General features: G+C 49.9%; 1 protein-coding gene and 1 long non-coding RNA gene across 3 annotated transcripts in view; both read left to right on the plus strand.

Annotated features, from left to right (window-relative positions):
• Positions 1-14,860, plus strand: part of LOC115906743 — a 47,423-nt gene that overhangs the window by 2,843 nt on the left and 29,720 nt on the right. The window contains exon 1 of one of the 2 annotated variants that reach the window (XR_004060955.1): positions 13,536-13,858. The exons of the other annotated variant lie outside the window; for it this stretch is intronic. This is a non-coding gene — a long non-coding RNA (uncharacterized LOC115906743). Of the gene's footprint in view, positions 1-13,535; positions 13,859-14,860 lie in introns of those variants that run through there. 2 annotated transcript variants of the gene reach the window in all.
• SOX2 (SRY-box transcription factor 2) lies at positions 7,428-8,946 on the plus strand. The gene has a single exon (XM_030954160.1). The coding sequence runs from the start codon at positions 7,856-7,858 to the stop codon at positions 8,801-8,803; it is 948 nt and encodes a 315-aa protein (XP_030810020.1). The 5' UTR covers positions 7,428-7,855; the 3' UTR covers positions 8,804-8,946.

Genomic DNA, 14,860 nt, shown 5'->3' on the forward strand with positions numbered 1-14,860 from the left:
CAAAATAAACACCCCCTCCCCAACTCCTGGAAAAGGAAGAAGCGTTATCTTAAGTGAATACCTGGAGTGCGATTTTATTTCCTCACTGTGGAGATGACAGATTTAAAAGAAACCTGGTGATATAAAACGATTAGCCAAAATACGTGACGTGCTGCCTTGCCACCAACTTTTTAGATGAATTCTCCACTTATTTTATAGCATGCACGTAGCTCAGTGCAGTGCATTTAACAGTGGTATTTGCTAGATGCGGTAATACCCAGCACGGTTTATGCGTCTTGCGTGCAAAGAGAAAGACTAATGGAAACCAAATTATTTCTGTTAAATTGGGGTTATTTTGTATCTCCTGTTGACAGCCTGGATGAAAGTCATAACGCCACAGTTTTTCTATTAAATGAACCCCATGGCTGTTGGTCTCACAATAAACTTTTCACTTTAGAAATTATATTCGGATAGGTTTTTATGAAATATTATTGTTTGTCGCGCTGAGCATACTTTCTCCATTCTTTCAGTTTGATCTCTGCTCGAGACTCCCTAATAAGGCAATTCTGTAGTAAGAGCGCCCAAAATAAAGACATGGCATTTTCTATAAATAATAGCAAGAGCCCTGTACAGATTTCTTGCACAACGGAATTCCCAGATTTCCTTTACTGTTACTTTAGTTAGCACGCGTTCGGTATATATAACTCCGAAATTAAGCAAAAATATACATCTGTATAGATCTGTCAAGCCAGTTATAAACAGAGGCATTATGTGTCAATTACCACAGGAAACGGAAAAAATACAGAGCGCTTGTACACACGGTTTAACGTCAGGAGGCACTTTACAAAAATTTAGTGACTCCTGCCGAAAGGTGAATGATTAACCCGGTTCCAGGAGAGGGGTTGTTAGTGCTCCTCTTAGAAACAGCAGTTGTGAGGGGGCTGTAAAGGGGTCGTAAACTGCCCCCTCCCTAGGGCAGGAGTTGGCACATAAAATCAAGGGTCCCGAGTGATCAGTTTAACCAAAATGCGGTTTTCCTGGGCTCGGTTCGTAACTCAGTTGCCGGGTTTTATTCTCCGGACGTTACTCAAGGGAGCAAATGCTGTAAATCTGGGATCGGGTCCCAGGCTTGGCAGACAGCTGGCAGCAAGGGGGGGGGTCAGCTCTGTGCTCAGCTGGCAGCAAGGGGGGTTAGCTCTGTGCTCGGTCTCGTTCATCTCCACTTAGAAGAAAAGTGCATTTTTAGTTTATTTATGTCTTTTGGAAGGAGCTGTCTCTGGATGCCGGCATTTCCTACATCTCTCTGTTGAGCGGTGGAAGGGGAGACTTGAAGAAACAAACCAGAAAAACAGCCTCAAAGGCCAATTTCGCACTTCACCTTTTCTTGCTTCCCCCTGAGCCCGTCCCTGGCACCTGCTGCCCTGAGCACCCGCAGCATCGCCCCTTCTCTCCCAGCCCGTGGGCACCCCCTGGGCCTTTCCCCTCACATCCATCCGCTCCGCCGGAAAGGCTCCCACAGGGGCAGGCGGGGTGTTCGGAGAAGCCCCGTTGTCCTGTGATTTCCATGGAAAAAGGGCTGTGACACCCCGCCGACAGCACCCAAACCGCCGCAGCGCCGCAGATCGTTGTGCGCCCAAAGCGCTTCTCCTGCCCCGCCTGTCGCACACACCTGCGGGGCCAGGGCCGCTGGGGATGGCGGGGAGTTGAAGCTTCTATTTTATTTCCCTCTTTATTTCCCCACGGGCTCCCTTCTGCTCCTGGAGGAGCCCCAGGCCCCCTCGCCTCTCTCCGCTGCGCCCGGGCCTCCTCCGGCAAAGGCTCGTTCAGATCTTCGGATGGATGGAGGACAGTGGATAGACACATGGGAAGTGTTGTTGTTATTATTTATAGCACCATCTCTCTGCTCCGATTAAGCGCCGTCTAAATATGAATTCACTGTATAGACAGCTAGTCTATAATTTGAATTAAAATCCTTCCAACGAGCCCGTCGCTGGAGAATTCTGAAATCACAAGCCTAAGTTGACACAATGAGCCCATGGTGTCAATAAACCATGGGCGAGATGGAGAGATTGTCACTCCAGACCATAACAGTTCTGAAAGTGTCATTACCGTCTGTCCTGTCAATGAGCTCCAAATTAAGGACTATGAGGAACAGCGAGATAAAAGTCACCGTCTTGGCTCCATTATGGGCGATCTTGTCAGTGATCTGAGAATCACTGGAAAGGGCTTTTTTTTTTTTTTTGCTTTTTTTTTTTTTTTAATGTACTTTTCAAACCATGCCTCGGGATGCCAGGGTTTGAGGTGCGCTGAGAGAAGCAACCTTGAAGCACCCCAGGCTGTGCCTCAGGCGTTCCCATTGAAACTGCCACAGCTTCTTTGGGAAACGGTGTGAATTCAATGGAAGAGCCGGAATAATTCCATCAAAACTGTGCTGGGGCCAAAGAGGACTTCATTTGATTTGGGCGACACGTGTGATCCCATGAACAGACACTTTTTTTGACCATTATTTTCTTAAGTCAACACAAAGATGGTGAAGGGGAAAGAGGGAAATAAAATAGAAGCCTCAACTTTAGGAAAAGACAATACATTTGAGATAGCCCCTTCCAGGCATTAAGACTTTCAGAGAATGTCCCCAGTCTCTCTCCTGCGAGCCTGAGAGAGTTAAGGGGACTTATTCAGGAATTGGAAACCTTCAATTCTGGATTTTTGTGCTTTTGTGGGTTTAAGCAAAGCAGTTAGCGTTCTTCAGGAGGGGTTTTGTGTTTAATATACATGAGTTCATTCAACTACAATGGGAAAAGAAAACTCATTTGTTCTTATAAAACTAGGAAGGAAAGATAACTTTAAATAGACTGCCAAAAAGGATCCCGCTCGAGGGGGTTGCCTTCCTGCTAAAGAGCCAACATTCAACTGTAATTTCACCCCGTTACGTTGTACAGTAATTCCTAAGTTTATCTTCGCCACTGATCTTGATTTTCTGATTTATTTTAAAGATCACATAAGAAAAAGAGTACGGGCTTCACTTATATTTTCCTTTGGGAAAGAAATCCCGGGAGTGTGATTTTAGATGCAGAGCAAAAATCGCGGACAGTTTGAGGAAGATGTTGGCTATTTATGAAGAGTCATGGAAGCCTGTTTGGACAATCGGCTTCTCCTTTTATTGAGAAGCCTTTTGAAAGCGACTTCGAGAGGTGGTGTGAGCGATTCGGCTTTTCTGCTGCTTATTGTGTACGTTAAACTCCCCCCAGGATCCGAATTTTAATTTTTCTTTAAATTTTCCTTCTTGCAGCACTGGAAAAAAAAAAAAAAACGGAGCTGCTTCTTTTTATTTTTTTGTTTCTCCCCACCTATTTTTTTAATTTTTTTCTTTTTCTTAACCTTTTGGGCTATTTCTTTTTGCCGCCCCAGCCCCGCAGCACCGGCTCACGCGTGCGGTGGTCGCCGGGAGGGGAGGTGGCCGTGGAGCCGCTCCGGGGGCACAGCGGGACCCGCGGCGCGGGCGGCCGGGGGGGGCCCCGGGAGCCCCGCAACCCCCGCAGCCCCCGGTTCCCGCAGCCCCCGGTTCCCGCAGCCCCCGGTTCCCGCAGCCCCGCTCGGGCCCGGGCCGTGCGCTGCCCGCCCGGCCGCACGTGTGCTCGCCCCGCGCTTCCATTCGGGAGAAACAGGGATGAAAGGAGAGGCCGGGAGCAGCGCGGGGCTCCCTCGGTATTCCCCGGCTTTCAAGGGTCCTTAGAGCCCTTGAATGAAATTATTGGGCGAAATGGGGTCTGGCGGGACCGGCCGCGGCTCGCCCCCTCCTTGGTTTGTACGTGTAATGCCACTTCTGAGAGCGACAATCGGGCTACTTGCTGGACAGGGAGGGACAAAAAGGAGATTAAACCGTTTTAAATAATAATAAAAAACATCCCAAACGCAAGCAGAGTGGATTACACTTGCCGCGGCGCCCCGGCTCCCCCCAGGTTCCCCGAAGAGCCGCCTTCGGGCCTCGCAGGCAGAGCGGCCCCAGCCTCAGCCCCGCTCGGCCCCGCCAAACTTCCCGAGTTCCCGGGAGCCCTTGGAGCGCCCGGAGGGTCCCCCGGCTCTCCGTGTGACATCCGTCTTGGGCTGAGGACATCCTGCACATGCAGCAGCTCGGGACCCTGCCGGGGCTGGGGAAGGCTCCCCCGGCCCATACCCACTCCAAATGTGGCCCTTATTCCAGGGCATTTCAGACTCAATCCCCCCAAGTTTTCCTCGGGATACCACTGCAAACCTACCATGTGATGACTGAAATTCCCCAGAGACTGGGTATAGTTAGTTCATTAAAACTTCCCGGACTAACTTGAGCGCTGGGCTGCTACAGCATAAGAGGGGCAAGAGGAAATTTATCTGTACATTTTCGTCTTTGCCTATTTTTTTTTAACGTAATGAAATTAAAACTTTTGGAGCTCACAGTTGACATTTTGCAGAAAATTGAGTTATCAAGGCAGTAATTATTTCACGGGGAGATAAAACTCTCATAGCCCTAACTGTCAAATAGGGGCCTTTTCAGATTTTAATTACAAAATAAAATTAGTCTGCTCTTCCTCGGAAGGGTTTGTGAGTGGCTAAACAGAGCTTTCCCCAATACTGGTGGTCGTCAAACTCTGCTAATTAGCAATGCTGAGAAATTCCAGTTAACAAGGACATTCTCTAAGTCTCTGCAGGTTCCCTGCCGTTCGCCTTCATTTCCATAAGAAGATTAAGAGTGGAGGGGAACACACTCAAATGCAGATGCAGAAAAGAAGCGTTTTTAACAAGCATCATAATAGTAAGATGCTTGGCTAGTTCTCACCTAATTACTGCAAGTTAAACCTCTATTTGCTGCTAAGGACAAAAAATGGAGCTGCAATCTCCCATCTCCACAAGTCTGCTTAATAGTTTGCTTTAGACTGGTTACTAGTAGGTTCAGGAAAAAAATAATATGAAAATGTGTATATTCTTTCCGATACAGTTAACACGATAGGTTGTATCCGTAGGGCTTTTAGAAAAATCGGCGAGCATTAGAACAATAAATACATAAAATCCAAGTAGTTAACATTCATTTTCTTTTTAAGAGACTCATAACCTGGAAATAAGAGCGCGTGTGCCGCAGAGCCCATCACTGAGAACATTTGCAGACTATTTGTTTAATGTAAGCACTTTTCATTTCCATAAATTATACCAAAGGCAACGATTTTTTAAATCCACTCAGATTAAACCGTCCCTCTGCAGGCCTCCCTTCCCTGGCTGTATTCTTAGAGAGCAGTGGTGTTATTGTCATTAATATAGAAAATCAGGGACCATTTCATCTTTTCTTTTCTTTTTTTTTTTTTTTTTTTTTTTATTTTGTAGCCAGCTTCCCGGTCTGCCTCTGCTTCCGCCCACCCGCGTGTGTATTCCCAACCAAGCAAACCTCCATACCCAGAGGAAAGGCACAAAATGCCCTAAAAGAGCCATCGCCCTCACCTTATTTCCTGTATTGCACTACTATGTATATATGCCAGTTTATTGCATCGATAATTAAAAGTGTTAATTAAAATAGAGCCGTAAATACTCCCGATAGCACAATTGTTAGGCATTTCCTATCCTTTATTCCTATGATAAATGCAATTAGGAAAGGACCAGGCCCCGAAAGGCTCTCAGTGAGCACAGGGCAGCCCACGGTGCCTGGTCCTGCGTGGAGCTCTGGGCCGTGTACCCCACGCACCTCCCGCAGCTACAGCCAGAGCAAAAATAACCCCTTGCCTGCGCACCGCCAGCCCTCGCTTATCGGTTTAGCACAATGAGCAAGCACCTACACCGCCCACCCACCCCCTTAAAAAAAAAATCAAAATAATTATCCCTAAAATTATTTTTTAATAACTTTATCAACGGGAGACCAAGGGGAGAACAATAAGACAGTTAACAGCCGCCGTGCATTCAGGAGTGTCTGGACAATCCCAATCCGGTTATACCCCACATCTCATAATTTGCACTTATGTTTCGACGGTTTAACCTATCACTTATCTAGGGGTTATATATACATTTTCGAATTAAACGCATTGGACCCGATAGGATTTATTTGCATAATCTACGTGGAGGAAAAAAAAAAGAGATGCGTCCCTCTTCGCTGGCGGGTTTTTATTATTATTATTCTTTGTTGTTATCCTTATTACTATTATTTTTATTATTGTTATTCCGCCGGGTGTCATTTCCCGCTCCCTTCCCCCCGGCCCTCGCGCGGCTCCCGGCGGCGCCTCCCGCCCGGGGCGCGGCCGGGCCGGCAGGGGGCGCCGCAGCGCCGCGGCTGAGGGGGCTGAGGCCGTCGGGGCGCCCCGCGCTGCCCCGGCCCCCGCCCCGCGCCCCGGCCGCGCTCCGGCCCCTGCGGCTCCCCCGCCGCCCCGCACCCCCTCCGGCTCCACGCCGTGAGCGCCATCGCACCGAAAGGCGGAGCAACCCTGCCGAGGCAGGGGAGGCGCGGAGCGGCGCGGGGGAGCGCGGCCAGGGCGGCGAGCGGCTCCCCCCGCTCCCGCTCCGCGTCCTCTCTCCCCTCCTTCCTTTGTCGTCAAGTGCGGTTTAGCAACAAAGATCCCAACAAGAGAGTGGAAGTAAACTTAGCCGGGGCTTTGTGCAGCCTGTGTAGTGACAACAAGGGAAACAAAACTACGTATTTGTAGCGCTCGGCCGTCCCCCCAGCCCCGCGCTGCGCCCACCCCGCGCCGCCCGGGGCCCGCAATGGGCGCGGGCTGGCGGTGCCGCCGGGCCCAGCGGCAGACGGAGCGCGGCCCGGACCCCTCCCCAGCACCTGCAGAGGGGTCCCGGCCCCGCTTTGTGTTCGGCGGGGACGGCATGTGGGAAACCGGTGTTTGCACTGGACATCCCCCTCCTGCGAGGCCGGAGGCCGGGGGGAAGGGCTTGGCGCGCTGTGGCGCAGAGCAGGGCCCGGGGGATGGCCGGGAGACGGGCACAGCCTCTGCCCGGGCGGTGCGCTGCGGGATCGGCAGCAGCAGGGCCCGGCGGGGGGCTCCGCCTCACGGCGACTGCACGGCCTGGACGGGGCGAGCGAGGCACACGCAGGGCCAGGCGGCCCCTCTGTCCCGAGGGGTGCCGGCACAGGGCTGGGGGAAGCCGTCCCCGCTCCGCTCCCCCCATGGCTTCTCCTAGCCCCAAGCCAACATCAACTTAAAGGGGAAAAAAAAAAAAGAAAGAAAAAAACCACCACGTAGCAACAATGCTGTTTACCCACTTCCTCCAAAAGGCGTGTGTGACCTGTTGCTGGAAGGGGAGATACAAAGGCTCCCAGTGGCCGCCCGGGCCGCCCCCGGGCCCGCCTCCCCGCCGAGCCGTCCCGGCGCGCCCAGCCCCCGCCCCGTTTCATGCAAAACCAGGGGAAGAGACTTGTCCTCAGTGGCGGAGCCACCGAGCGCTGATTGGCCGGAGCGAACGCATTTATTGCCTGACAAGCCCCCATCACATGGATGGTTGTCTATTAACTTGTTCAAAAAAGTATCAGGAGTTGTCAAGGCAGAGAGAGAGAGTGTGTGTGTTTGCAAAAGGGGGTAAAGTAGTTTGCTGGCTCTTTAAGACCGAGGTGGAGAGAGAGAGAGAGAGGGAGAGAGAGAGAGAGAGAGAGAGCGGCAGGCAGAGAAAAGGGAAAAAGGAGGAAGAAGTTTTTTAAAATCAAGACTCCGGCGGTAATAATAGCAGTTATTAGCATTATTAATCCATCAGCGAAGAAGAAGATCCTGATCTTGATCCAAGTGTGGTTTTGGGGAGTCCCCCTCCCCCCTTTCCTACCCCTCCCTAGGAAAAAAAAAAAAAAAAGTCCGGCTTGGGACTCCGCTGCGGCTGCTCCTCGTTTCTCTGCTCAAGGCTGGTTCCAGCAAAAGTAGTTTGAATGTACAACATGATGGAAACCGAGCTGAAACCTCCCGCCCCCCAGCAAACTTCGGGGGGAGGCACAGGCAACTCCAACTCGGCCGCCAACAACCAGAAGAACAGCCCGGACCGGGTCAAGCGCCCGATGAACGCGTTCATGGTGTGGTCCCGCGGGCAGCGGCGGAAAATGGCCCAGGAGAACCCGAAGATGCACAACTCCGAGATCAGCAAGCGGCTCGGGGCGGAGTGGAAACTTTTATCCGAGGCGGAAAAGAGACCCTTCATTGATGAAGCCAAGCGGCTCAGAGCTCTGCACATGAAGGAGCACCCGGATTATAAATACCGACCCCGGAGGAAAACCAAGACCCTCATGAAGAAGGATAAGTACACGTTGCCGGGGGGCTTACTGGCACCGGGCACCAATACCATGACGACTGGGGTAGGGGTTGGGGCCACCTTGGGAGCTGGGGTGAACCAGAGGATGGACAGTTACGCGCACATGAACGGCTGGACCAACGGAGGCTATGGGATGATGCAAGAGCAGCTCGGCTACCCGCAGCACCCGGGCTTGAACGCGCACAACGCGGCGCAGATGCAGCCCATGCACCGCTACGACGTGAGCGCCCTGCAGTACAACTCCATGACCAGCTCGCAGACTTACATGAACGGATCGCCTACCTACAGCATGTCCTACTCCCAGCAAGGGACCCCGGGCATGGCCCTGGGCTCCATGGGCTCGGTGGTCAAGACGGAATCCAGCTCCAGTCCCCCCGTAGTCACTTCCTCGTCTCATTCAAGGGCTCCTTGCCAAGCTGGGGACCTTCGGGACATGATCAGCATGTATCTACCAGGTGCTGAAGTACCAGAACCAGCTGCCCCAAGCAGACTTCATATGTCCCAACACTACCAGAGTGCACCTGTTCCTGGCACAGCCATTAATGGCACACTCCCTCTATCACATATGTAAGACAAAGGGGCCGGGGGGGTGGGAGGGGAGGGAAAGGAAAACTAAACAAAACAAACAACAAAAAAACTTTTATTAGAAATTCTGGACTTTTTTTTTTTTTTGGACTATTTTTGTACAGAGAAAACTCCGGAAGGGGGGTGGGGGTGGGGTTTGGGGTGGGGGGTCAAAAATTAAACCGACAAGGAACTTGTATAGATCTCGGAGGGGAAGCAACTACACAAAACTTTTAAAAAGTTCTAGTTAAAACGGTAGGAACTTTGCAGAAAGTTTGCAAAAGTCTTTACCAATAATATTTAGAGCTAGACTCAAAGAGCGAAGAGGAAGATGTTTTAATATTTGCAGGCAACTTTTGTACAGTATTTATCAAAAGACACATGGCAATCAGAATGTCCATTGGCAATATAGAGAGAAGAAAAAAAAAGCAAGCTCGCGAATTTGCCAGTTATTTTTAAAAATTAGAGTCTTCTTGGACCATTGTGGTTGTGGCAGCTGAATTTATAGCAGCTGCGAGAGGAGAGGAAATTATTTTACGGCATTTGGACATTTAAATTGTTTTAGAAATTGTACAAAAGATAAAAAAAGGTAGGATGAGTACTTGCGAACCATGGGCTTGGTTTGCTGGATAAGGGCAAACGTTTAGATTGTACTAAATTTTTTCCTTTTTTTCTTTTTTTTTTCTTCTTGTTAAAAAGCAAAAATTGCCATGCAGGTTCACACGCCGTTTGTTAATTTATAATAACTTTTTGTTTCCAGACTTCATCCTGTTCAAAGGAAAAAAAAAAAAAAAAGGAAAATTACCAACCTGAAATTACTGTGTTTGAAATATTTTCTTATGGTTTGTAATATTTCTGTAAATTTATTGTGATGATATTTTAAGTTCTTTTTTTTTTTCCTCCTCATTTTCCGTAGTTGTATTTTAAAGATTCGGCTCTGTATTATTTGAAATCAGTCTGCCGACAGTCCATGTATATATTTGAACTAATACCATCCTTATAACAGGTACATATTCAAGTTAAGTTTTTACTCCATTATGCACAGTTTGAGATAAATAAATTTTTGACATATGGACACTGAAGTTCCGCTTGAGTCTTGGATTTATTTTTGTAACGCAAGATGTTTTTTGAATAATTCATGTAGTAGAAGGTATCATCGTAGCCAAGCGAATACGATAAATAATGCAGTAATATATATAACTATATATATATATATAAAAAACGCATGAATATTTTTATAGGTATGTATGTAGAGAGAGAAAGTACGATAGCTTTAATGGAATAACTGCCTGTGCCTCCTTCGGGGGGACGGGAACGCGGGGTGAGAGGCTGTTTCCCAGTTCCCTCCCTTCCCTCCCGAGGACGTGGGGTGCTCCGGGGGTTCTGTCGCCGCTGTCTTTGGCCACTTGTTGCCCCCGGAGGGGCCGAGCCGGGGCTGGCGGGGCTGGCGGCAGCGACGGGCGGGCCCCGGGCACTGCCGCGGCCTCCCCGCTCCCACAGGCGGATAATGCGCTCCTCTCTTTGCCCTTTCCCAACCGAGCCTCCTTCCGCCGGGCAGGCAGGAGGGGAGCCGGCTTCCCACGGCCGGGAACCCGAGCGCGGCCGGCCTGGCCGGGCTCAGCCCTCCCCGCTCCTTTTGTCCGCCGCTTCCCAAACTTTCCTCTCCTGGCTCCTGGGCCGCGCAGGAGGTGAGAGGTGGGGGCGGGCGTAGGGTTGGCCGGGCAGAGGTAAGAAACAACAAAAACCGAACAAACAAACAAAAACAGTCGAATGCCAGAGACTTTCACGTTTTATCACAGCTCTTTCTTGAATCCTATTTCTTAAATTGCCAGCGCGGTGTAGCCCCGTTTCGGACACTCTCTGCAGCCGGTCACAGCTCCAAAGAGAAGCGGTGGCGCCCGCCATGTAGAAGGAGAGATCCACCGTCCGTGCCAGGTAGAGTTTTACTTTGTACAGTCGTACCCGCAGTTGCCGAGGACGGGGCTCCGCTCTGCTCCGCGCCGCTCCGCGCTGGCGGCCCCGGCCGGCGCCAGGCCCCGCGGCCCGGGCAGGGCAGGGGCGATGGGCAGCGCAGCTGGGCAGTCCCTGCGGCAGCCCCAGAGGGTGTTTGGTGCTGCTAACGCGGCTTCCCTTAGGGGAAACGCGTGAGAGAGAGATGTTAATAATAATAATAATAATAATAATAATAATAATAATAATAATAATAATAATAATAATAATAATAGTAATAGTAATAGTAATAAAGAAAAAGGTACGAATTTTGGGATTTGAAGTACTGTGATTGCAGACTGGTCGTGTGTTCTGCTAATGGCATGTGGTACGTGGCAAGGAAAGCATGTGATGTTTGGCTTAGGCAAGGCACAAAGCGGGCACTCCGGCACGGGGCAAGCGTTGCTGAGCTTTTCTCTCCAGTATTTCTTGTCAGCCACTGGATTTCGCTTTAGGTCGGGGGGAAGAAGGCTGGGTGAAATGCACATACGCGCGCACACACACACGTACACACACATACACACGTACACGCACAAAATTACCTGACTGGTTGTGGCTTTTATTTGGTATTGCTATTTCCTAGGCTCAGTTCTGGCCTCCATCCTTGAAGCCTGGTGTCCAGATGAAAACTAGCATTGCCAGACTAGGAGACGTGGAGATTTGCTCACTGCCTGGTTTTGTAGTTTAGCTCCCTTTGTCCCCTTTATTTCTGCACCGTCGCGGTACTTGGGCCGGACAAAAAATTTTGCAGATTCTCAACCTTTTCTGTGTCTTTTACGCTAATGCAACGAGTAAAACATTCTTTTTCAGAGCTGTGAGCGTTTGCAATGCATTTGGGGATTATTCACGTGGTAACGAGCCCACATCCCCGCTCCCGCTTGCCTCGCTGAGGAAAGAGAACCAGGAATAAAAGCCCAATCGATATCACGATTCCATTTTTAAAAGCGAATCTTAGCCAATTAACAGCAATAAAACCTGGCCCCTTTTTGAAGTGCTAACTAAAATATTCGAGGGGGGTATTTGGAAATGTTGGTCCTTTTACAATTCGCATAGAGAAGGCGAGCTAATACCCCTAAACAAAAGGCACTAAGCCACATATTCAGGCTTAGTGAATTCAGCAACTTTTTATAAGGGCAATTTGTTTAAGCTTAGATTTCGGAGTACGATTTGGAATATATGTGGTTGAAACCTGATATCCCTTGGACAGATTCCTTACATCCATCCATCCATCCATCCATCCATCCATCCATCCATCCATCCATCCATCCATCCATCCATCCATCCATCCATCCATTTATCCGTTTAGGGAGGATAACCCAAAGCATTTTACATGTACAACTGAACAGTTTTATTTTTAAAGTGCTACTTGGAGGAACGCCATTGTCCACTGCTCATTTTAACTTCAACACATTCAATAACGCCATTTACACCTAAGCCATTATCCTGGGCTTTCATTTATGGCAGCTGAAATGTGTAGCAGAGCTCGTGGGTATGTTTTTATTTTGGTTATTGAAGACCTTTGGGGCTCTCTGTGCTTTCCCTCTCGCGAATTGTTGTGTATTTTATAGCCAGAGTGATGCTCGGCCCACGAGTGCCAGTGTAATGTTTCCCTAACCTTCTACACAGCCGAAGTGAACCCAAGGATAAGATTATAGTTTCCCCTGTGATTTTTTACGGCTTTTTAAGTACTGGGGTGTTAAAATATTTTGCGGAACTGGAGAGGTAGATTAGCAGGGTTTCTTGCCAAAGCTGGGAAGCTGGTATTACAGACTGTCCCAGGGGGAAATCGCTCACATTAACCACTAAATGAATATTTGACAAGGGCTCATTCGGGGGTATTATTACTACAAACGGGTCCCTACTGGACTTTCCAAGGGTCAAAGAGCAATGGTTCAATTAATTATTTAGACTGTTAGTAGATTTGGTTGTAATAGCTGTACTTATTTCTGCAACCGACAGCTTCTTGCGGTGGGGGATCTGGGGAGAGGCTCTGCCTCGCAGCCCCGGCTCCAGCCCGTGGCTTTCGCTTGCCGACAGGCATTTCTTGGCCGAAACCACGTTTTGATTCCTTGAGATGCCCACTGGTGCCGGATGGGACATCAGGGGTGACGGTGATCCCCACAGCAGAGTGTTTTCTCTCAATATTAATTCCTCCTCGTCCCCAACGGGCAGCAGAGCTGGATATCTGCCTCCGAATAGGAGGTAGATAGCCCAGCAATTTAAGTAGTATATAATGTAAGTCCCACTGAAAGAAAGAGGCCCATTACTGATAGGTGTGATTAGATACACTTCAGTCATTTAAATCCTGATCTAACTCAAATACTAAAATGTAAAACCTGCTTCGGTGGTTGTGAGATTTCCGAGGATATATGCAAAATGCTGACATTCTGATGGCAGAAGAGCTTCATCTTTGCTTTTTTTTAAACGCCAGTCAGCCTCGCCTGACACTGTCGTTTCAACATTTTTCTTGGTGAGGAGGGGAGAGAGAAGGGAGGATTATTTTGTTTAATTTCTACAACAAACATGTCCGTAGTAGTAGATACTAAAAAAAAAAAAAAGGCAAAAACCCCAAAATAACGTTGGGAGTGTGCGATTAGGTGACAATAATGTATGTTGAATGAATAAGAGATAAGCTGCAAGGGGGGAGAGGGAAGCAGTAATTACAAACCCAATTCATTCAGCTTTTCAGGACTTTTGTTGTGGGAGCTCCATTGACGGGTTTCGAGCTGCCAGTTTTCTCACATTAAAAAGAACTGATCAGCGCCTCAGGGGGACAAGCAACACCGCTTAACTGCATAGTGATGGGGTCCTCATTTAGAGCCATTACAACAAGAAAATTAAACAGAGCCTTTGTGTGCACCAGGTTTACTTTTCAATTGCTGACAGTTTATAGCTAACTGCTCAGAGATTTAAGTTTGATTGCGGTTTGATCGCCTGCTAGTTAGCACCGCCGCTATTTCAGTTTTGGTAATTAAAACCAGTTTTTCTGACGATGGCACGGGGAATTGCGAGAGTTTGGTACTATTTTGCTTTTGAGGAATCTGTTCACTTGGCGAGGACGCACAGCGCTACAGTGAGTGTGGGGGCTGCTTCGCTTGCGAGTTGGAAAGGAAAGGAGCCCGGGGTGGAATGGAAATTCCCGGAGCTGCACGTTTGGCTGCGCCCAGAGCGGGAGGGCGAGCTCCGTGCTGCGGGCCGGCCCTGCCCGGGCACCGCGGCCGCTCCGGGCCCGGCGGAGCCTCTGCGCCGGCAGGTGCGGGCGGGCGGAGCGGCGAGGGGGAACAAAGCGAAACCCCGAACCTCGCAGGATGCTTTTGGAGCTTTGCTTTGGAGTTCGCAGAGGGTTTGCTGTGGCTGAGCCGCGTATGAGAGTGCGTGTGTGAGTGTGCCTGTGCGTGCCTGTGTGTGCGTGTGTTTGTATCCGTGTGCGCCTGTGCGTACAGGGGGAGGGGGCGCGCCGAAACAAGCTGCAATTTTTCATTACAATTTAGCTGTGTTGGAGAGAGCACGGGCGGCCCTTCCCGGGCAGTGTGGTGCGGGTTCGTGCCCGGCTGTCCCGCAGGAGAGGCCCGGGCCGCTGCAGCCCTGTCGGCAGGAGCGGGGGGAAGCCTGGGAGCGGGGGGTCCTCGCTGCGAGCGCCCGCGGGGAACGGAGCAGGGCCGGGCCGGAGAAGTTTCTGCAGGAGTTTGTCCCTGGCTCATCCGCTGGCGCAGCTTGTTGCCTCGCAGGACCTCTGCCATGTGGGCGACAGCTTGTGCAGAGTGGCTTTCTGTTTTGAGGTCTTTTGTTTTGGTGGTTTTTTTTGGTTTTTTGGTTTTTTGGGTTTTTTTTTTAATTTGTCCCTTTTAAATTTAATTCTTTTAAGGTTTCTCTGTGTTTTGTTTGTGTTTTGCGCCCGTCCCTACCCATTCCCCCTGATAAAATCGTCTCTCCCTCCCTCCTTCCTTCCAAATGTGTTTCAGACTCGAGTCACTGAGCGGTTATTCCAAGGCCGTTGCCTTCTTCAGAGGAGCGAGATGGCCGCAGCTCGGGAGGGTCCCCGAGGGGCACCCTACGGGCAGGGAACTGTCAGGCC

The sequence above is a fragment of the Camarhynchus parvulus genome, chromosome 9 (genome assembly GCF_901933205.1).
Source record: "Camarhynchus parvulus chromosome 9, STF_HiC, whole genome shotgun sequence".
In the NCBI taxonomy this organism is placed as follows: Eukaryota; Metazoa; Chordata; class Aves; order Passeriformes; family Thraupidae; genus Camarhynchus; species Camarhynchus parvulus.

Coding starts and splice junctions, on each gene's coding strand:
- SOX2 (XM_030954160.1), top strand. CDS start 7,856: ATGTACAACATGATGGAAACCGAGCTGAAACCTCCCGCCCCCCAGCAA.